This window comes from Chelonia mydas, chromosome 16 (genome assembly GCF_015237465.2).
Source record: "Chelonia mydas isolate rCheMyd1 chromosome 16, rCheMyd1.pri.v2, whole genome shotgun sequence".
Taxonomy (NCBI): domain Eukaryota; kingdom Metazoa; phylum Chordata; order Testudines; family Cheloniidae; genus Chelonia; species Chelonia mydas.
This window is the reverse complement of record NC_057857.1, coordinates 4,879,108-4,901,267: the sequence shown is the minus strand read 5'-3', so window position 1 is coordinate 4,901,267 and position 22,160 is coordinate 4,879,108. Positions and strand designations below refer to the sequence as shown.

The following is a 22,160-nucleotide window of genomic DNA, read 5'->3' as shown; positions in this document are numbered from 1 at the left end:
ATAAGATAGAAAATATCATAATATCACTATATAAACCCATGGTACTCCCACACGTTGAATACTGCAAGCAGTTTTGGTTGCCCCATCTCAAAAAAGATATTAGAATTGGAATAGGTACAGAGAATGGCAATAAAAATTATTAAGGGTATGGAACATATTCCGTATGAGGAGAGATTAAAAAGAGTGGGACTTTTCAGCTTGGAAAAGAGATGACTAAGAGGGGACATGATAGAGGTCTGTAAAACTGTGATTGGTGTGGAGAAAGTAAATAAGGAAGTGTTATTTACTCCTTCACATAACCAGGGGTCACTCAATGAAATTAATAGGCAGCAGGTTTAAAACAAACATAAGGAAGTACTTCTTCACACAACACACAGTCAATCTGTGGAACTTGTTGCCAGAGGATGTGGTGAAGCCCAAAACTATTACAGGGCTCAAAAAAGAACTATATAAGTTTATGCAGGATAGGTCCATCAGTGGCTATTAACCAAGACGGTCAGGGATGCAACCCTAAGCTCTGGGTTTCCCTAGCCTCTGTTTGCCAGAAGCTGGGAGTGGCGGACATGGGTGGATCACTTGTTAATTGCCCTGTTCATTCCCTCTGAGGAATCTGGCACTGACCACTGTAGGAAGACAGGATACAAGGCTAGATGGATCATTGATCTGACACAGTTCTTAAGCATGTTCTTAAGCACGGTGGTAAAAGCCACTCTGCCAGAGTGGGAATTCTCCTTCATGGAAAGCATGGAAACATAACAGCTTTCCTGGATCACGGTGGCTACTCTTTTTACATAATGAGCATCCTTCTGTGATAACCCCAATATCCCAGATCATGCCAAGCCATTGCTCTGGTCTTGGGTCTCAGCATGTCTTGGTGCACCTCATGAAATCCACTATGGACTTCACTATTATCCCTCAGATCCTACGATGATGGGTAGTGATATAAAACCCACAGATAGAGAGAGAGAGAGAGAGAGAGAGAGAGAGAGAGATGTAATTGAGAATTTCTTTTTCTGGCACTCAGGAATGACTACCATCCCTCTACCAAAGAGAAGTCCTGCTCCTTCGTAAGCCAGGGACATCATCCTTCTTTTCTCTTGGCCACGTCATTACTGTCAGCACTTCTTGGAGCTGCGAATCTCCTTTAGTGACTCCTCCCAGCCTGACAGCATATATCCGTCTGTCCTCTGCACATGAGTCTCCCTTTTCTGGAGGGGATTCGACCGTTACTGTGACCATCGTCTCCACCAGGACCCTCAGCCTGCATGGGTGTATTGTACTACGAGCCTCTGCTTCTGAAGCTGCAGAAACATTCTCCACAGGCGTGCTAACGGATGGCTTCCTAAAAGGTGCCTCCAACGGCTTGTGATCCGTTTGAACTAGGACTGTTATTGCTGAAAGTGAACTAATGAAACTTTCTCATTGCATACAAGGCTGCAAGCAACTCTTTCCCACTCTCTGCTTAGCTTTGTTCTGCAGTATTAAGCTCTTGTGAGGGATCTGCTACTGGCTTGGCTTTCTTGTATTAAACCTGCTCTTGACCCATTTTTCAAGGCATAAAACTTGAGAATTGAGAACTGTTGGGGTGTGGAAGGGGACTGGGTTACTGGAATCTAGAAACTTCTGGAAGGTAAGCAGGGGCAAGATAATATAATTCTACACCAAGATGGCTGACTCTTTTTATTTGCCAGTCTTCACTGCTGAAGTCACTGGATAATTGTTTCTCATTCTAAATGTAGTAAATGTGAATGCTACAGATCAATACTGCTAATGGATGACTAGTATGTAGGGCTCGGTTCTGTCACCCGTACTTACCCTGAGTTGTATTTTACTCTGGCATAACTCACACGAGAGGTCACGCTCAGATTGGATGAGCTTCTGAAGTCAAGGATCCTCTGGTGATGGTGCATATTGGCACTAATGACACTGCATCATGGGATAACTCATAGATTATAGATAACGGCAGGGAACTGGGAAGGTACTGAAGAAGAAGAATCTCCAAACCATCTTCTCAGAGATTGTACCTGTCCCATGAGCAAAGGAAGGCAGAAGATTCTGGAAGTGAACCGCAGGCTGTGAAGTGATGTAGGGTAAAGTAGAGTAACATTGGTCCTTCTTCTACAGGAAGAGGGGGCTGTACAGTGTGGATGGCCTCAATCTCAGTAGAAGGGGAACCAATCTCCACAGGACAGGCTAGCTTGCGTAGTCAGGAGGGCGTTACAGTCATAGCAAATGGGGAGGATGAACAGAGGGAAGATATGAGTACTTAGCTCAAAATGGAGATTTGAGAACAACATTACTCAAGAAGCACACAGACATGAAGAGAAGAAATTAATTGCCTACACATCACTGCTAGGAACCTGCATAACAAACCAGATGAGTTGGAATTGCTTGTTTATGAGCAAAAATTCAATCTAGTTGGTATAACTGAAACCCGGTGGAAAGAGTCACATGACTGGAAAGTTAAAATCAATGGTTATAACTATGCTTGGCAGATTTTTTTTTTTTATAATTTTGATGGATAATATCAATTTTTATTTTTAAGCATTTTTAATTTTTTTTTATCTATTTAGATGTTCACAGTTGCAGGAAATTATGGGGGATCAGACAATAATTATTTAATGATAGCAGATGTTGAGATTCAAAAAATTAAAGCTTTGTAACCATTAAAGCAGAAATTGTCAACATCACAGGGTAAAAATATCCAAAGTAAATACCTTAAATCAAACTGATGGGGTGTTTACCACACACTTGCCCAGAAAGCATTAATGAAGACTGAGAAGGGGGCTAATTAACACCACATGCCACAGCTGAGGGGAATCAAGTGGCTAAGTAATCCCATGACTGAGTCAGGCAGCCCAGCTGAGGAGGAATGAGCTGGGCTGGGGCTATAGAGACAGGGAATTGGAAGCAGAGGGGTGGTTGGGAAACTCTGCAGTAGCTCCCTGGGAGAAGGGAGGTGCTTTTGGGCTAGCAAACCCAGAGGGGGGGAAGCCAGGAAGGTAGGGTAGGGCCCAGGGAAAGGCAGTAAAGTCTAGAAGGGAACAAACCTTGACTGCTAGCTAGAGGGTCCCTGAGCTGGAACCTGGAGTAGAGGGCGGGCCTGGGTTCCCCTACAGGCCACTGCGGGAATGGCACCATGGGGCAGTGATTGAGACTGCTCATGTGCAGAGAGACTTTGAAAGACTTCGGTACCCTGGAAGGGGAAAATGCATAGACTGGCCGGAGGTCTTGTGCTGTGAGAGAAGGGCTGCAGACCCAGAGAGAGAGGTGGAGAGACAGCATGTAAACGCGGGAAGGGGCGCTGACCTTGCGAGCTTTCCTCACCGTGACCAGGAGGAGGTGTCATCCTAGCGGCGAGTGAAGTGCCCCGTCACAGTTGGTGGAGAATGCGGGCAATGATGGTCGCCCTGATACAAGGGGAGTCGGAAAGACTGTGCAGGAGATTGCCCCTGATAGAACGGGAGTGTGAGAGACTCACAGACGGTTTGAGACAGCCGCCCCTGATAGAAGGGCAGTGGGAAAAGCTGTAGAAGAGACACTTGAGGCAAAGGGACAATGGAGCTGCCATGTGCAGAGGCCTTCTTTGCGAAGGGCAGGTGTACCCTCCCAGGCTGGACCATTGAGCTGCCACCCACTGTCCACTGCTACCACCTGATCTCCTCAATGCCAGTGCAGGTCTAGCCAGACCCCCAAGTTGTAACCCTGAGGTGCCAATGGTGGTTAGACAACCTCCGTCCTAGAAGTGGCTGTAGTTAGCATTACCTCTGTCTTGCCTGGACTGAGCCTCAACCATGCCCCAACCTCTGGACCCTCCCTGGCAGAAAGCCACTCACAGCAGTTCCCTCCACTCCCCCATGGAGCAGCAGATGCGTTAGCAATGTTAGTGATCGACAGTAGCAAAGGCAGCTGACATATCTAATAGTGCAAGCAGGGAGACCTGATCACTGTCCATTGCTAGGAGATCACTCACCAACGCAATAAATGCAGCCTCGGAGTCAAACCCAGGTCTGTACCCAGCCTGACAAGGGTCACAGGGCTCTGACGCAGACAAGTACTGTGAGAGCTGTGTTGCCACAACTCTCTCCACCCTTTTAACCAAAAGGGGAAGGCAAAAACCTGGACAATAGCTGGTCATATAACAAGAGGTGTATGCAGACCCACTTCATCCCGCCGCCTCCAGCAATGGACCCAGTACTTTCCCGCTAACCTTCACTAGCCAGAAGGGTATGGGTCTGATGCCCTACAGGCCTCCATGTCCTTTAGGGACAATATCTGCCCAACACATCACCAGAGGAATTAAAACAACCACATCCCTCAACTAGCAAAGTGGCCGATTCCAGAAGGATTCTGGAACAAAAAGTATAGCGATAGGCTCAGGGACAAAGAGGAGACAAGGTGCACAGTGCCAGAGAGAGACCAGGGCCGCCAGTCCCACCTGCGCTCCTGGAAGCCATCGTAGGTTGAGTCATTCAGGTAAATGACGGGAGAGCCTGGGGCCGCTATCGTCCCTCCCTCAGGGATGCTGTAGGACGCCAAACCATCTAGAAAAGAAGGCCACAGAGCTGAGAAAACACGTCCGCAGCTGCTTCCCGTTTCTCTGTCCACAGGAGGGTTTCCTCTTCCTTCTTGATCTGAGCAAACACTGGTCAACAGGGAGCCATAAGGGCCTGGCACTCACACTGCAAGAGTGGGGCTGTCAATGTGTCCTCATCACAGTGCTGGGGACAGGCAGCCCAGGGACCCTGGGTAGCCCCTCTAGAAGGGAATATGGAAACAGGTCCTTACCAAACCACATGCAGCCGTAGAGCTCCACCCTCATGCAGACAGTCATGGGCAGCTCCGTTACAGGGATCACCCGGATATAACGGGCAATGATTGGGGGCCGAAGATCTTTCAGGACCACATCGTATGTATCAATGTTGCCTTGAATCACCTGGAAACAGAGGATGACTTAAGTGACCAGCTGCAGACATAGCAGGACACACACTCATGGCCTTAAATGCAGCTGCAGAGAGTGATCCTGGAAAAAAGAAGCTGGCAAAACAAAGCACTACTTCCTGACTACAACACCGCCCTGAAGGACCAGGTGGCACAATCACAAAGCCCCTCACTGCTGTGTGCAGGATGGGGGGCTTGGGAGAAGCTGAGCTCTGCAGTTTGGAGAGAGTGGGAGAAATTCAGTTCTGGTGTAAGTCCAGTGAAGTGAATAGACTTAAACAAAGGATGATTTTGGCCCAGAATGGTCAGCATGATGGGGCCCTGAACCCTCTGCCTCACCAGCTGACATCCCCTTTTCCCTCACGTTGGAAGCTGTTCATGCTATAATACATGATAAATTTAAAAAAAATTATTATTATTGATAATAACAATCTGACAACATGAAGGAGCAGCAAGAGACTCGTGATGGCTGGTGATACACCAGGAGGAACCCTTTGTTATCCAGGATGTATGTCGTTCATTAACAAGAGAATCAAAAGCTGGCAATCAATGTTTGCTGTGTTCTAGTCTCAGAAAAAGTAGCTCAGTATGACCTGCTGAGCATTTCCAGTGATGGAGAATGTCACTGCAATAGTTAGCATTCCACCCAGAGCTGGATTAAGGTCTCGGCCTAGTAGGCCCAGGATCTGGGATGCATGTGATTATGTCTGAATCCCAGCTGCATTAATAGAAAAAAATGGCTGCTTGTTCTCATGGGTGTTGAAAAAAAATCTTGAAGACATGACCTGGGTGTAACCAATGTAGCACCATCTGCCTGAGTCTGAAGAGAGTCTGAGATGATAGCTCTGAGAGGACCAACAGTCCTGAGTATAACCCTTCTTTTACAGACAGGCATCCAGCGTACTTCCTATCCTACCCACCCCATCCCTTGACCTACTGATCCATATCCAATCCACTCCCATTCTGTATGCCCTCCCCTCCTCGGAGAAGGGTGCTCTGGGTGGAGGCCTGCTGCACTCAAGACAGCAGAAAAGACGGCTCTGCAGTTTGTAGTTTAGGTGAGGAGAGGAGACAACCTGGCTAATGGGAAGGAGGTGGGCACACGGTGTCGGATCTGTATTTCAACATGTCTTGGCTGAGCCTCCATGCAGGTGGGGACTGCGGGTTAGCCAGGCGACCCAGTCTCAGGTGAGGGTAATGGCTGGTGCTTGGGGCTCAGTTATAGAGAATTGTGCTGCATATCCTAGTAGGCCGGGGACTCAGGCCCTGCGGCAGAGCCCTTGGCAAGGTTTAGCACTGACAGAAAGGTGAGCTGCTCTAGCGATAGGCAGCAGGCAAAGGTAAAGGGGGACTGTATCCCCTGGAATTCAAAATCCCTGTGGCTTTTCCAACTGCTGTGGAAAGCCCAGAGGCTGTATTGAGGGGATTGTCGCCCTGTAAACCCCCCCTTGCACCAACCTGCCTGCCCTGCCGATCTTTCCAGGAGATCCAGTGCTCCCCATTGCGGCTGTAATCGATGCGGTAAGCACGGGCGAACTCTTTGCCTGTGGCACGGGCATGCCGTCCCTGCGTCCCGATCAGCGTGATGAAAAAGAACTTGTGCAGGTCGATTTGGAGGAACTGCACATCTTCCGGCTGCAACAGGCCTGCTGGGCACCACGCTCCATCCCCTTCTTCCCTCTGCAACCTGATGGGGTGAGAGATGCACACCTAAAAGGCCTTACTCCCAAGGATCTAGCCTTCCAGGCGCTCCTCCCTCCCCAGGAAGGAACTGCAGCATGAAGGGGCACAATCCTAGCCTGTGGTTCTTTGGCACAGACACTGTGACTTCTTCAGTCCATCCATAAGCCACTCCAGGGCTTCTGCAGCACTGTGAGGCAAGAGATGAACAAGTGCCCCAACAGCTGACATAGTCACTTGGGCATAACTTATTGCTAGCGCGCCTTGTTTACACTGACATATTTGGTACCCCCAGCCTCCAACGAGTTCAGCAGCACGGGGGTTGACAATGCTTTAAGTGCCTGTGTAGAAGAGACCTAGGACTTCATGTCAGCTTTTCATCTGTAAATTGCACTGTATATATAGATATATGCTATGATACTAAAACAAACAAAAAGCCTACGGTAAAAGCATGCTGTCAGAGGGCTTTCCGTTCACCCCTTCCCCTGGTTCTGGTCATGCAGACAGAAAGCAGAAGACCAGAAGTCCGAAGTACAGGCAATGTGATGTTTATTGGGGTTAGTTCCAAACAAACACATCCATAGCGCTACATGGCAGCAGAATTTGTTACCCTGTGTCCCCCTTCCCAGCTCTGATGCCACAGAGCCTTGCCTGTGTCCCCATTTCCCATTCCCACATCCTCCTTCTTAGCAGGCCCAAATATACCTGCAATGCATGCCCCTAGTCATACCCCTTACAACAGTGGTCCCCAACCTTTCTGTGGGAATAGCACATTCCTATTCCCAACAGACAGTGGAAGGTGACAAACACCCCGCCGCTGAAATGCCGCCGAGAAGCGGCAGTGGAAAGAAGCCTTGCCGCTGAAATGCCGCTGAGAAATGGCAACGCTTCTCGTCGGCGTTTCGGCGGGCAGTTCTCAGGTGGCCGCGCTCGGTGGCGGCATTTCGGCGGCGCGGTGTCCTGCGGGCGCACACAACTGCCCCGGCGGGCGCCATTGCGCCCGCGGGCACCACGTTGGGGACCCCTGCCTTACAACTTATGGTCATGTTCCATTTTGAAGGTTTGTGAGTCTGGGATCTTCGTCCCACCTCTTTTGCATCCCATGGGAGGGGTAAGGAGTGAGATTGTGTTCTGGCCAAAGCCAGGCTTTTCTTTGGCATTTAGTGTTTCTTATAAAGAACAGGAGTACTTGTGGCACCTTAGAGACTAACCAATTTATTTGAGCATAAGCTTTCGTGAGCTACAGCTCAATAACTGATTGCTTGACCTTGGCTTGAGAGAGGCGCCAGGCAGCCTTCCAGTGTATGCTCATACACTCCCACCATACCCAAAACACTTTAGTTCCATCTCTTATCTCTTTTCACCCCATCTGCTTTGTGGGCAGAAGCAACACACAATGTCTTTGTTCACACATTAGTAAGGATATAAGAATATCAAAAAGTCAAACCCAAAATTCTATCTCAGGCTAACAAACAGGCCTATACACTAAGACAGGCCATACGGCTGCAGAGTCAAAACCTCCGAAGGTAGGAAATGCACAATAGACAGGCTGGATGGTGCTCAGGGCTGTGTTGCGAATGAGGACCACACAGGTGGATGGGTCTGCCTCAGTTGCTGCAAAAGTTGACGTGTGCAGGACGATGGCTGGTTAAAGTAACTGACACCCCACCTCCGATACGTGGATTCTATCACGGCGTCTCCCCTTGACTTGTGTGGCAGCAAGAGCTACACTGTACTTCAGGGTGCGTTGCAGACTCCAGTTTAAGAGGAGCTTTAAACCTTTATTTTGTAAAAATCTTACTGAAATGGCAAAAAGCCAAAGTACAGAATATCAAATGTGAGCCCTGAATTGCTTATGTTTAATAAAAATGAAGTGGCGATTTTTTCACTGTATCGTCTCACTTTTTTGTCCCCCTTTTGTAAAGAAGTCTAAAGCACCCTGGGACAGGCCCTGTCCTTTGGCCACATTGTTCCTCCTCATGTGCTGATTCCTAGAATATCCGTTATACACTGGGAGAGTTTGTCTGGACAGCATTTCAGACCCATACCTGAACGTTGCTGTGCCAAGCTGAACCTGACAAGCTTGACGACGAACCTGACACAGCATGAGAACCCAGCCGAGACTCACCGAATACCTGTGCAGCCAAGGTGACCGTTCTCTGAGCTGGGAAAGAGGAGAACGGGAGTTGAAACCTCCCCTCTTCCAAGAGATGTTTAAATTCCTGTGAACCTCACTGCCTTATTTTTCACTACAGCCAGGACCACCAACCTCGCAAGCAGTCAGGGGAGACCTGCTGAACATCCCCACCCTTTTCATTTGATAAATGAGTTAATAAGAGAGCTAATGGGAGGTCCCCACAGACCCAGCTCTCTAATGTGACAACCCCCATTCTTATCCACTGCTCCACACTGCTTTTCAGAACGGCTAAGCCGGTTTTGGTTACCCTATCTCTCACCACTAAAAAACCACACTCCTCTCCCAGAGTGAAGGACAGAATCCAGGGTCCCTGAATCCCCTTCTGCTGGTGCTGACTAGTACACAGCTGTGTTACCCACAGGGAAAGTGTGTGTCAACTCTTCCTCCTGTGGCTGGTCTAGAACAGGGCCAGCATCTGTTCCTGTGGTTCAAATGGTAAGACCCTAAGCTACCAGTGAGAAGGCTGAATGGTCAAACTGTGCTGCTGACCTTTGTGGGTGGATGACAGGGCTGTGATGAGGAATTCTTAGCCCTGGTCTACACTGTGGGGGGGTCGACCTAAGATACGCTGACTTCAGCTACGCGAATAGCGAATAGCGTAGCTGAAGTCAGCGTATCTTCAATCGACTTACCTGGCCATGAGGACTGTGGCGAGTCGACCGTTGCTGCTCCCCTGTCGACTCCGCTTCCGCCTCTCGCGAGCGGGAGATCCAGAGTCGACGGGGAGCGATCCCCGATAGATTGATCACTACCCGCCGACCCGGGTGAAATCCTGCCCTTAGGGTGTGTCTGTGCTGCAAAGTGAAGGTGTCGTGGTAGGCAGACCTCTGTTAGCTTTTGTCTTGCTAGCCCAGAGACCAACAGCTGTGCTGATGTGGTAGCACAGGCTAGTTATCAGAGTACAAGCCCTCCAGGGATCCTGGGTACAAACTCTGGTTGCTACCCCTGTGTCACCAACATCTATACGGCTTGTTACCCAGGCTAGCTGGATTAAAGCTAATGCTGGGGTGTCTACACTCACACCTTTGCTTGCTGCGGAGACATACCCTGGCAACAAGTTTTATCCTGGGGGAGGGGGGGAGGGGATAATCTGTAAATTGTGGTGAGACTCACCAGTTGCACATTTTGCTTGTTGTGACCCACTGGTGAGCACGAGTGTTGTGTGTCCCCTTCTGTGCCCAATACACTGAGGAGGTGAATCTGTGACAGCTCTGGCTCAAAGCTGGCACAAGCTGTAAATATGCATGTTGTGAGCTCTGGAGATCATCAGTTCCGTCCCAGAACTACCCACATTAGCTGACAGCTGTCTTCTATATGATGTGACAGCTGGAGTCTCCTACCACCCAGAATATAACAACATTTCTAAAGAGCCCAATGTGTGCACAACACTCTCTCTTCACACTCATTGTACTGCCGTTCAGGGCCCTGCAATTGTAGTAGGTCTGTCCTTCCCAGGGTGTTCCTGGGTAAGAGCTGCCATCAAAATCTTGTGCTTGTCCACTGGGTACAACTTAAAGTCCTGACTGGAAGATGGGACTGCCAAGACCAGGGCTCTTGCTAATTGATTTTTAAGGGCATTCATTGCGCGCACGCGTGAGAGAGTGAGTGTGTGTGTGTCCAGGACCACTCCTGGGATTTACACAACAGGTCCCGCGATGGGGCAGCCAGCTCCACATAGTCTGGAATGAATTCTCTGCAAAATCCTGTCATGGCAATAGGGGTGGGTAGGGGTAGTATCACCCTAACCTTATCCTGCTCTAGGGACCTACCTCCTGCCTCCGGTGTGACACTGAAAAACGTACCCTTTTGCTGCCCCAGTTGGAATTTAGTGGGAATAACCTTTAAACGAGCCTCCAGTAAAGGTGTAAGGACTTCCCTCAGGGCCAGCAAGCAGATCTCCCTGCTGCTGGTGTGAATAATACCACATAGCATACAACATGATCAGCCCAGGCCAGACCTTCAGCTGCCTGTTCCATGTGGGTATGGAAAATGGCTGGGCTATTATGGAATCCTGTGGAAGCTCTGTCCAGGCAAACTTGCTCTTTCTCAAAAGTAAAGGCAAATTTATACCATGAATCCCATGTACAGGCAGACTCCAAAACCCATTATAGATATCTAGCGCAGGAAACTACGTTGAACCACTAACAACTCTTGCCACCATCTCAGGGTACGTCAGTGCAGGTTTTATCCTCACTCACACCAGTTTCTTGTAGCTTTAGGGTTACTTTATCCTCCCTCCAACCCCTCGCTCAAAACAAACAAACAACCTCACATTGATTACTCTGCAATTTTTTACAAATCCACAACATTACTTATGCTGAGCTACAATACTGCTGAATCAGGACAAGCTTCTGTGAGGCCTAAATATGCCTTTGCTCCCAACACTTATAAACTGTGATCAAGTCACCCCTTAACCTTCTCTTTCTTCAATTAAATAGATTAATCTCCTTGAGTCTATCACTATGAGGCGGGTTTTCTAATCCTTTAATTATTCTCAAGGCTCTTCTCTGAAGCCGCTCCAATTTATAACCATCCTTCTTGAATTGTGGACACCAGAACTGGACACAGGATTCCAGCCGCAGTCGCACTAGTGCCAACAAAGAGCTAAAATAACCTCTCTGCTCCAGCCGGAATTTAGTCTCCTATTTATGCATTCAAGGCTCACATTAGTCCTTCTGGCCACAGCGTTGCACTGGAAGCTCATGTTCAGCTGATTATCCACCAGGATCCCCAAATCTCTTTCAGAGTCATTGCTTCCCAGGATGGAGTCCTGCATCGTGTCAGTATGGCCCACATCCTTTGTTCCTAGATGCATACATTTACATTTAGTCATACTAAAAGGTATATTGTTTGCTTGTGCCCAGCTTACCAAGTGATCCAAACTGTTGTGCATTAGTGACCTGTACTCTTTGTTATTTAGCAATCCCCTCCCCCCAATCTTTGTACTATCTGCAAACATGATCAGTAATGATTTTATGTTTTCTTCCTGGTCATTGATAAAAATCATAAAAGTAGCACAGGGCCAAGAACTGATCCCTGTGGGACCCCATTAGAAACACACTTGCTTGATGATGATTTCCTGTTTATAAGTATATTCTGAAACCTGTTAGTTAGCCAGTTTTTAATGTATTTAATGTGTTCCATATTAATGTTGGATTGTTCTAGTTTTTTAATAAAAATGTTGTGTGGTACCAGGTCAAATGCCTTACAGAAATCAAAGTGTATTACATCAACAGTATTATCTTTACTAACCAAAACTTGTCATCTCTTCAAAAAGATATCAAGTTAGTCTGACAGCCTCTATTTCCCATAAACTCATGTTGATTGGCATAAATTATATTATCTTCCTTTAATTCTTTATAAATTAATTCATGTATCAACCATTCCAGTATTTTGGTGCTCCTATCCTTAATCATTCCTTTTGCTAAAGACACCAGAGAGGCATGACTGAACATACCCTAACCTTGCTACCACCCACAATGCAAATAATATTATACCAGCTGTCACACCTGGAATCACCCTGGATCCTTCTGTTGCAGAGGAGTCGGAGACTTTCTCTATCTCCTCAGTTTCTGGGACGTTATTACTCTCCTCTGTGATCCCAGCACAATATTCCCTTTTGCTGCGGATTACCACATTAACAGCCTTAGACATATGCCAAATATCATTCCCAACCAGCATTTCAACGGGGATATTGTCCACCACCCCTACAATCAAATCACCTTGTAAACCTTCCACTCCACATGCACTTTCGCTAAAAGTACAGGACTCCTAGATCCTCCCCTACCATAAGCTCTGCCATTAGGCCAGGTAACACATCACTCTCTTGGATCACACTCCCCGCAACCAGAGAAATCTGTACACCAGAGTCTCTCCACTCTGTGCGCTCTCTGTTATTGATCTTGACAACAATAATAAATTCCATATTTGGCTCGGCAGGGCCAGCCCCCACAAAACTAGTCAAGCAAACTGTAGGTGCCTCTGGGGCTTTTGTGCTGATGACAGCTGCATTAACATGGATTGGCTGGGGCTCAATTTCGTTCAGCTTAGGGCACTGATTTTTCCAGTGCTCAGTAGAGTGACACTGGTAACACCTTCTTGGGTCCTCCCCTTCCACAGGAGATTTCTGGTGAGGATTACCAGGAGAGGAATGATTCTGCAGGAGTGAGTGCTTAGGCTCCTAACCACTGGGGAAAACAGGATCCCCCCTTTCGACCGGGTTTGTGCCCCTCCTTCTGTGGCTTGCGCCCAAGGGAGATCTGGGCTTGCACAAAGGCATCAGCCAGCATAGCCATCTCTGCTACAGATTTTACAGAGTTACACCACAGGCAAATTTTTACATCATCAGAGCATGTCCTCAAGAAATGTTCTTGGGCAATGAGATCAAGCAATCAGTCATAATCCTCAGCCCCTTTTCCTTTTACCCGTTTTCTTATTAGGTCACACATCTTATAAACATATCTACTATGACTCATGCCAGCACTCCTTTTAAGATCTCTAGATTTCACCCTATACACTTCAGGAGTAATTTGGAACCTTTGTCTAACAGTTTCCTCAAATTTAGAAGATATCAAAGCTTCCTGAATTGACATTTCATTAAATACATTCAAAGCTTTACCAGACAGTTTTGCAATCGGTGTGGGGACTCTCTTGTCCACAGGAATCGTATGAACTTCACATAGCTTTTCAAAAGGGGTGCAGTACTCTTCAATGCAGTCTATTCTCTTTGTAAGCAGGACACAGCTGGTCCCAGCTGTGGATTCCTTCAGTGTAGGGAGATGTCGGTGACTCTGGGATCTTTCCATGTTTTTCTAAGAGTTCCAGATTGTATTTTCTCTCTTTCTCCTCAGCCCCTTTGTCCCCTAGCCTCCTGGCTCATTTATGGACTTCAGCTTCCTTTCCTTCAGCTCCATAGCTCTCCTATGGGTGGCTTCTTCTCTTTCTTCTTTTGGCTTTTCAGCTTCCAGCACAGCAGCTGTTTCTTTCGGTCTCACTTCCGCCCGCCACATCTGGTGCTGGTGTTCTCTCTCTTTTTCTGCTGCCTCCAGTCTGGCCAGCTCTACCTGTCCAGTTGTGCCATTGCTGCTCATTTTTATGCTTTACTGTTTTTTTTCCCTCACCCAAAATAAGCAAACAGAAAACAACAAACTGGAGCCCTTCTTTGACTGTCTCCAGCCAGCCCACTGGAGACTCTGACTTTTCAATGCACACTTTGCACAAAATTTATCATCGTCTTGAAAAAGGGGTGAACATAGGGGTACAGACTGTCACAATTATCCACAGACCAACAGCAGTAATTCAGGGGCAAGGTTGGAAATATATTGTAAGTCATCAGTCTTTTTACAGGATGAAAAATGAAAATGTGGTACTGCTGAAAAAGATTGAAATATTTATTGACAGAGAAAGGAATTGATTTGACAATTCCTTCACTGTATATTTCCCAGATTTTAAGGCATTCTGATGGTTTAAAAAAAATGGGATTAGAACAACCTTAATTGAACATAAAGTCCAACGAAAGATACTCCATCACTCACCTTTCTCTCTAATATTCTGGGATCAACACAGATACAACTACACTGCACACAATTCCCACTGGTCTCAACTGCCGGGCTGGAGCAGAGAGAGGTAGACAGCGCTCGGAACAGAGAAGGCTTTAGCAGTAATAACCAACACTTGCATTGTAGGAACTGCTGTTTATGGAATGCAGATGTAATATGCTCTGAATGCAAGACACTGCTAAGTAAGCAGCCACCCTTTCTGGGGGGGGCTGGGTAACAGTGAAAAAGTTCTTCTAAAGGAAACGTGACCATCTACTTGCCAAGCAAAGATGAATGAAAGCCCTCCTGGTCACTGCTGCTTACCTGGACATCCAGAAACAGCCAAAGAAGTGGTAGGACTTCTGTGCTACAAATTGCGAATGTTCCCCATTGATTGATGATGCTAAAAGTACCAGCTGCATAAGTGACTTTGTGTGGTTCACAGTTTCAACCAAATTGTCTGCAACAGCCAACCTGAAACACAGGCTCCCAGAGGCATTGCCCTTGTCCACCAGAAAATCACAAGTCCTTTGTTCACCTATTTATGCTCTATCTTTATGTGACTACGGCATGGAATATAGTCACCTACGTAGGCGGTGAGTTTTAATAAGGCTGATATTAGGGAAACAGGGTTTCATCTTAGGCTAAAAGATTTTCAGTCCAATTTTATATGTTTTAGAGTGCGATTGGATTGCTTTTGCAAGGGATTAACTCACCGTGCATACTGGGGTCCTGTGGAGTCATACCACTGACTGGAGGCTGTAATGTCTTCATCTCGGATGGTCCCTTCATGCATCCCCAAAGGGTATCGGCATATTGCTGGAGGGGGAACAGGAGCAGGTTAAACATCAGTACCAGACTTTTAATTTGAAGCTCAAGACAATTTTGCTTAAAAGCCCATCCTGGTTAGGAGGAGAAGTGAAGGCAGTTTTATAACAAATGGAAAAAAGGAGAAGCAGACAGCAATCAATATACATTAGAAGAAATGGAGGAGAGCAAATTGATAAGGGAAAACTGATCAAGGAAAAATCCAAAGCTGGCAGGGCCACGGACAAGAAGGAGATTTTTTAAGTAGATCAGGAGCAAAAGAAATCCTAACAATGGTATTGACCTAGATTAACAGATTTTAAGGTCAGAAGGAACCACTGTGATCACCCAGTCTGACCGCCTGCATAACTCAGGTCAGAGGATTTCCCCATTACTAGATGGAGATGGTCAAATGGTTTATAAGGATACAGAAAAGGCAGAAGTGTTCCATACATATTTCTGTTCTGTATTTGGAAAGAAGTTGGATGATGTACTCGAATCCCCTGAACTACTTTCCAGGTCACTAGTACCGAAGGACGATGCTTAACTGCATCTGCGAGGGATCAACACTTTAAAATCAATAGGTCTGAATAACTTATGTCCAAGAGTCCTAAAGCAGTGGCCTGAGGAGATGTCTGTGCCACTGGTGTTAATTTCTAATAAATTGTGGAATACTGGAAAAATTCCAGAAGACTGGTAACATGTTAATGTCATGCCAGTCTCTAAAAGGGGCAAGCAGGATGGTCTGGGGAACTAGTGTGGATAGCCTGACAACAGCCCTGGGCAAAATAATGGAAAGCTGGTAGAGGATTTAGTCAATAAAGAATTAAAGGATGGAGCTATAATTAATGTCAGTGAACACGGTTTTACGGAAAATAGCTCTCGTGAAACAAACCTGAATCCGGTTGATAAGAGTTGTGAGGTTGGCAAACCAGGTGCCAGCTCATGCCAAAGCCCCAGACCGATTCACTTGTGTATGTATTAGTATAGATCAAAGTGACTGTTAAATGTATAAGATGTATTTGGTGTTTAAACTTCATGAAAACCTAATGTGATGTTACTTGCATTATTTTCACGTACCTGTGTCCTGTTATAATGTAGTAGTAAACATTTACTTGTGTATACCCCATAACTAAATACCCCATCAAACGAGAAAGAAGCCCCATGGAATGCAAATGAAGAACTTTAACATAAAAGTGCTAATTTCAAGGCAAGTGATCATTGTGTGTGACGACTGGAGGCCAAAGACTCTAAATGCATTCCTCACTCACTTGTCTGTCATCAAAGGAAGAGGCCATGTGGATAGTGACTCTGTCAGCTTGTTTTCTGTGAGAAGAAGCTGTAAGTATGGATTCAGGGAAAGAGCCTGTATCTCTGGACTGTTCACAGAATCATAGAATCCTAGAATATCAGGGTTGGAAGGGACCTCCGGCGGTCATCTAGTCCAACCCCCTGTTCAAAGCAGGACCAATCCCCAATCCCCAGACTGTTTGGATTCTAAAAGAGAGGAATAACTGAACGAGCAGATGGAAATCCTCAGAGTTATTCTGGGTAGCCCTGAGAAACTTTTGGGAAACTGGCAGATCACTACATCTCTGCTGCCATTTGGAATTATAGACTGAGACTCACCTGTACATATATTTTACCTGCTTTAACCTCTCAAAAACTCTCATTTCTTTTTCTTAGCTAATAAACATTTAGTTAGTTTACTAGTTTGCTACCAGTACCGTCTTTGGTGTAAGTAGCAAAGTAACACTTTGGTATAAGTACCAAACTGGCCTGGGGCAAGTGACCGATCTCTTGGGACTGGGGGCAACCTGAATGTGGTGCGATTTTTGGTGTAAGTGACCGTTTTTCACATAGTCCAGGTTGCCTGTGAGGCAAGAGAGACTGGAGTGTCAAAGGGAACTGTCTGTGACTCTTTAGAATACTATACTACTGCAGTACTTTGGGAGTTCACATTTGGTCCTGGGATGGTAAAATCTAATTATAGACCATACCACAAGTTTGGGGTGTCTGCTTTGTTTTCTGACAGTCTGCCCTGAGGTAGACATTCACGGTCGTGAGCCACTCCAGACAGCATGACAAGGGTAACAGTAATATACTTAGAGACATGGCTACAACTACACTGTAATATACTTAGACTTTTGTAAGGCCTTTGCCTTAGTACTATATAACACTGTAATTGAAAACTTCACACAATACAGTATCACCTGAAATCATAGAATATCAGGGTTGGAAGGGATCTCAGGAGGTCATCTAGTCCAACCCCCCGCTCAAAGCAGGACCGATCCCCGACTAAATCATCCCAGCCAGGGCTTTGTCAAGCCTGACCTTAAAAACTTCTAGGGAAGGAGATTCTACCACCTCATAGGTAACGCATTCCAGTGTTTCACCACCCTCCTAGTGAAAAAGATTTTCCTAATATCCAACCTAAACCTCCCCCACTGCAACTTGAGACCATTACTCCTTGTTCTGTCATCAGCTACCACTGAGAACAATCTAGAGCCATCCTCTTTGGAATCCCCTTTCAGGTAGTTGAAAGCAGCTATCAAATCCCCCCTCATTCTTCTCTTCTGAAGACTAAACATCCCCAGTTCCCTCAGCCTCTCCTCATAAGTCATGTGTTCCAGTCCCCTAATCATTTTTGTCGCCCTCCGCTGGACTCTTTCCAATTTTTTCACATCTTTCTTGTAGTGTGGGGCCCAAAACTGGACACAGTACTCCAGATGAGACCTCACCAATGTCGAATAGAGGGGAACGATCACGTCCCTCGATCTGCTGGCAATGCCCCTACTTATACACCCCAAAATGCCATTGGCCTTCTTGGCAACAACGGCACACTGTTGACTCATATCCAGCTTCTCGTCCACTGTAACCCCTAGGTCCTTTTCTGCAGAACTGCTGCCGAGCCATTCGGTCCCTAGTCTGTAGCGGTGCATGGGATTCTTCCGTCCTAAGTGCAGGACTCTGCACTTGTCCTTGTTGAACCTCCTCAGATTTCTTTTGGCCCAATCTTCCAATTTGTCTAGGGCCCTTTGTATCCTATTCCTACCCTCCAGCATATCTACCACTCCTCCCAGCTTAGTGTCATCTGCAAACTTGCTGAGGGTGCAATCCACACCATCCTCCAGATCATTTATGAAGATATTGAACAAAACCGGCCCCAGGACCGACCCTTGGGGCACTCCACTTGATACCGGCTGCCAACTAGACATGGAGCCATTGATCACTACCCGTTGAGCCCAACAATCTAGCCAGCTTTCTATCCACCTTATAGTCCATTCATCCAACCCATACTTCTTTAACTTGCTGGCAAGAATACTGTGGGAGACCGTGTCAAAAGCTTTGCTAAAGTCAAGGAACAACACGTCCACTGCTTTCCCTTCATCCACAGAGCCAGTTATCTCGTCATAGAAGGCAATTAGATTAGTCAGGCATGACTTGCCCTTGGTGAATCCATGCTGACTGTTCCTGATCACTTTCCCCTCCTCTAAGTGCTTCAGAATTGATTCCTTGAGGACCTGCTCCATGATTTTTCCAGGGACTGAGGTGAGGCTGACTGGCCTGTAGTTCCCAGGATCCTCCTTCTTCCCTTTTTTAAAGATGGGCACGACATTAGCCTTTTTCCAGTCATCTGGGACCTCCCCCGATCGCCATGAGTTTTCAAAGATAATGGCCAATGGCTCTGCAATGCTTTAAGAACTACTAACTGACAGATCTCAAAAGGTGGTCATCAGTGAGGAATCGTCACTTAATAGGGATGTTTCTAGTGGGGTTCTGTAGGTATTGGTTCTCCGCCCAACACTGGTCAGCATTTTCGTCCATCACTGCGGATAAAAATATTGGCAGAGCTGTAAATAATGATGAAAACAGGGCATTCATGCAGATCGATCTGGATCACTTGGTAAGCTGGGCCCATCCAAACCAGATGAATTTGAATACAGCCAAATGACAGGTCATACGGAATGCAGCCCATACCTACAGAATGGGGACTGTATCCTGAGAAGCAGTGACTCTGAAAAGGATTTAGATGTTTTGGTGGACAAGCAACTGGGCATGAGCCCCCCCAGAGCAATGCTGTGGCGAAAAGGGTTAATATGAATTGGGATGTATAACCAGGGGAACACTGAGTAGGAATAGGGAGGTGATTTTACCTCGAATAGGAGACTGAGACTGGAATACTGCATTCAATACTGCCATACACATTTTAAAAAAAGATGTTGGAAAAAACTGGAGTGGGTGCAGGAAAGAGCCACGAACATGACTGGAGGGCTGGAGAACCTGCCTTTCAGTGAGAGACTTCTGCCAGGCATGTCCTCCCACCCCGTAGCAGGCCACTGATAGAAAGCTAGAGGCTGCTGGACCTGTGCAGCAAGAGGGAAAGGAGCCAGAATGAGGTGCTCCAGGCTCTGAAAAGGAAGTTTGCCAGCAGGCCAGGCCAGCTCTATGAACTGGAGTGCAAACCAGCTGTATCAGAGGATATGCTGGAGAAAAAGAGGAGAAAATGGTGGGGAACACACAGCAATGGCAGGGAGCAAGACCACCAGTGGCAAAGGGACCTTTCTGAGAGACTGCAACAAACATCAAATCAACACATTTTAGGACGCACCTGCCCTGAACCCTACCCTGGCCCCAGCCACTCCACTCACATCCACCCACACTACTACGTTCTGCCGTTACCGGACCACTTGGGGTCAGGGCTCAGCCAGTCTATGCACAGAAGTGCACATGGTCAGCAGTCCCCAATGCAGTTCACCCCCAGGCCTGCACAAAGGAAGGGGAGTAAGGGCACTGACCATGTGTAATGCCATTACACGGGACATTGCCCTGCACTGTCACATTTGCTCGTTGTGTGCACTGTGGGTTTGTTTTGTGCTTTGCACTCGGGCGTTAGTTTGTGGTAGGTGCCCGGCCTGTGCTGGAAAGCTATACTATAGCTTTTGTACTGCGATCCCATGCAGGTGGACTTTGAAAACACTAAGAGGAAACAGCTACTCAAAGGTAGCAATTTTAATGAGGTCTCAGATGTACAAGTCACGCAATTGCACCAAGCCAGCAAAATCCAGTCGCTTTGTATCTTGCATCATATATGATTTTTTGATGCATTCATAAATAAACTGATACAGTCCACCATTGTGCTCACAAACCCTCTCCTCCGCAAACCAATGATGTGGCCACACAAGGCATCCCGTATTTTCCTGTCTCTCCTGGACCTAGCTGCACTGTCTGTCCGCTCGTACAGGGCTAGCACCGTCATCGCCCCAATCCTGGAGAGAGCGCTTCCTACATACGTCACACAGTGCACCATACGCCCACTGGAATGAATGACATTATACGCACTGGCACCCAAACAGCTGTGTAAGCAGCTCAATCTTGCCTTCAGCTGGCCAAAGGCACCATCTTGCTCCCACTCAAGGTGTAATTAAACCTTCTGCCAGGTGCTCTTACATCAGGTCAAGACTTCATGAGCCAGGGGAGTAGAGGATAGGGTGGATCTCCCAAAATAACATTGGGCAAAGACACCCTGCTGATATCCACATTGTTAAGCGGACATAAAGCTCCAGTCTGTCCAATTCGAAAATGCCGGCACTCCAGAATACTCTGCCGTCTTGCATTCTGCCAGTGCATCCCACGTTGGTGTTTGTGAACCTCCTTCTAGGGTTGACTATGGTCAGCCTAACAAATATCCTTTCCGGTTTATAGAATCATGTACATCTGAGGGGTGGGGGCAGACAATGAGCACGTGTGCCATTGATGGCCCAGTGCAGTTTGGGAAGCTATTCACTCAAAGACAGCTATTATTTCAGGGACATTTACAACTTCACCGCCCATAGCTGAACCATAGAATTGTAGGACTGGAAGGGACCTCGAGACGTCATCTAGTCCAGTTCCCTGCACTTAGTCCTGCCTCAATAATGGCAGGACTAAGTATTATCTAGACCAGGGGTCTCAAACACGCGGCCCACGGGCCACATGTGGCCCATAGAGTTATTTTCTGTGGCCGCCAAGCTCCCCTCACCCACTGCTCCCCCTCCTGCTGAGCACGCCGTGCCCCGCTTCTCTGCCTACCTCCAGGTGTTTCCTCCCTCCAAACAGCTGTTTGGCGGCACTTAGCGCTTTCCAGGAGGGAGTGGGGAGGAGCAGGGAGCTGCACGGTATGGGGAGGAGGTGGAGAAGAGGCGAGGCAGGGGCGGGGCCTCATGGAAGGGGTGGAGTGGGGGCGTGTCAGTGATGCGGCCCTCGGACCAATGTACTAGTCCTCATGTGGCCCTCGTGGTCATCTGAGTTTGAGATCCCTGTTCTAGACCATCCCTACAAGAATAATTGCCGAGCAAACATCCTACACAATAGAATCAACATTTGACTTGGACTGGGTTATCACGGGGTCTGCAGGTTACGATTGAGGGTCATCAGCAGAACTGTATGTTTGATAGAGCACAGGACCTGACTAGTAGGGGCTCTGTGTCAGGACTGAGGGGCACTGGCAGAGCTGGGGATTGCGGGGAAGCCCAGAGCTGGGAGAGCGGAGGAGCTGCAGGTTGGACTGAGGGGCACCAGCAGAGCTGGTAAGTAGCCAAAGATTCTAACAGCAGGCAGGGCCAGATTCAACTTATCAGGACTATAATCCTGTGTGTAGGGCACTAGCTCCTGGAGTCCTGTGATCAGCCCTGAGGGGGACAGCTGCCCTGTGCACCTCAATAGGGTGTTAGCCCCACCCATCAGAGGGCTCTGGGGGTGACCCTTCATCCTGGGTACGTATTGCCTCCCACACCCACTGCTGTTCCTGCCTCTCCAGAGGGAACAGGTTTCCAGATGCTGCTTCTGAGACAGGAGGGGAGCCCAAATGTTACCCCACTCCAAGCTGAGGGTGGGGCCACCACATGGGGTCTCATGTCAAGGTGCGTCATGGGCCCCAGGTTGCTTTACACTGGCCCTGGCTGCAGCCCAACATAGCCCCAGAGCTGGGGCTGCACTGGGGCTCAAAGCGGTGGAGA

General features: G+C 47.5%; 1 protein-coding gene across 3 annotated transcripts in view; it reads right to left on the bottom strand.

Annotated features, from left to right (window-relative positions):
- Positions 1-22,160, bottom strand: part of LOC102943007 (discoidin domain-containing receptor 2) — a 151,230-nt gene that overhangs the window by 55,715 nt on the left and 73,355 nt on the right. For all 3 annotated transcript variants that reach the window (XM_027832615.3, XM_043530733.1, XM_037879875.2), the window contains exons 3-6: positions 15,072-15,174; positions 6,400-6,628; positions 4,789-4,936; positions 4,439-4,544 (exon numbers count right to left, since the gene is read on the bottom strand). In XM_027832615.3, the coding sequence (XP_027688416.2) occupies positions 4,439-4,544; positions 4,789-4,936; positions 6,400-6,628; positions 15,072-15,174 (586 nt within the window). The remainder of the gene's footprint in view (positions 1-4,438; positions 4,545-4,788; positions 4,937-6,399; positions 6,629-15,071; positions 15,175-22,160) is intronic.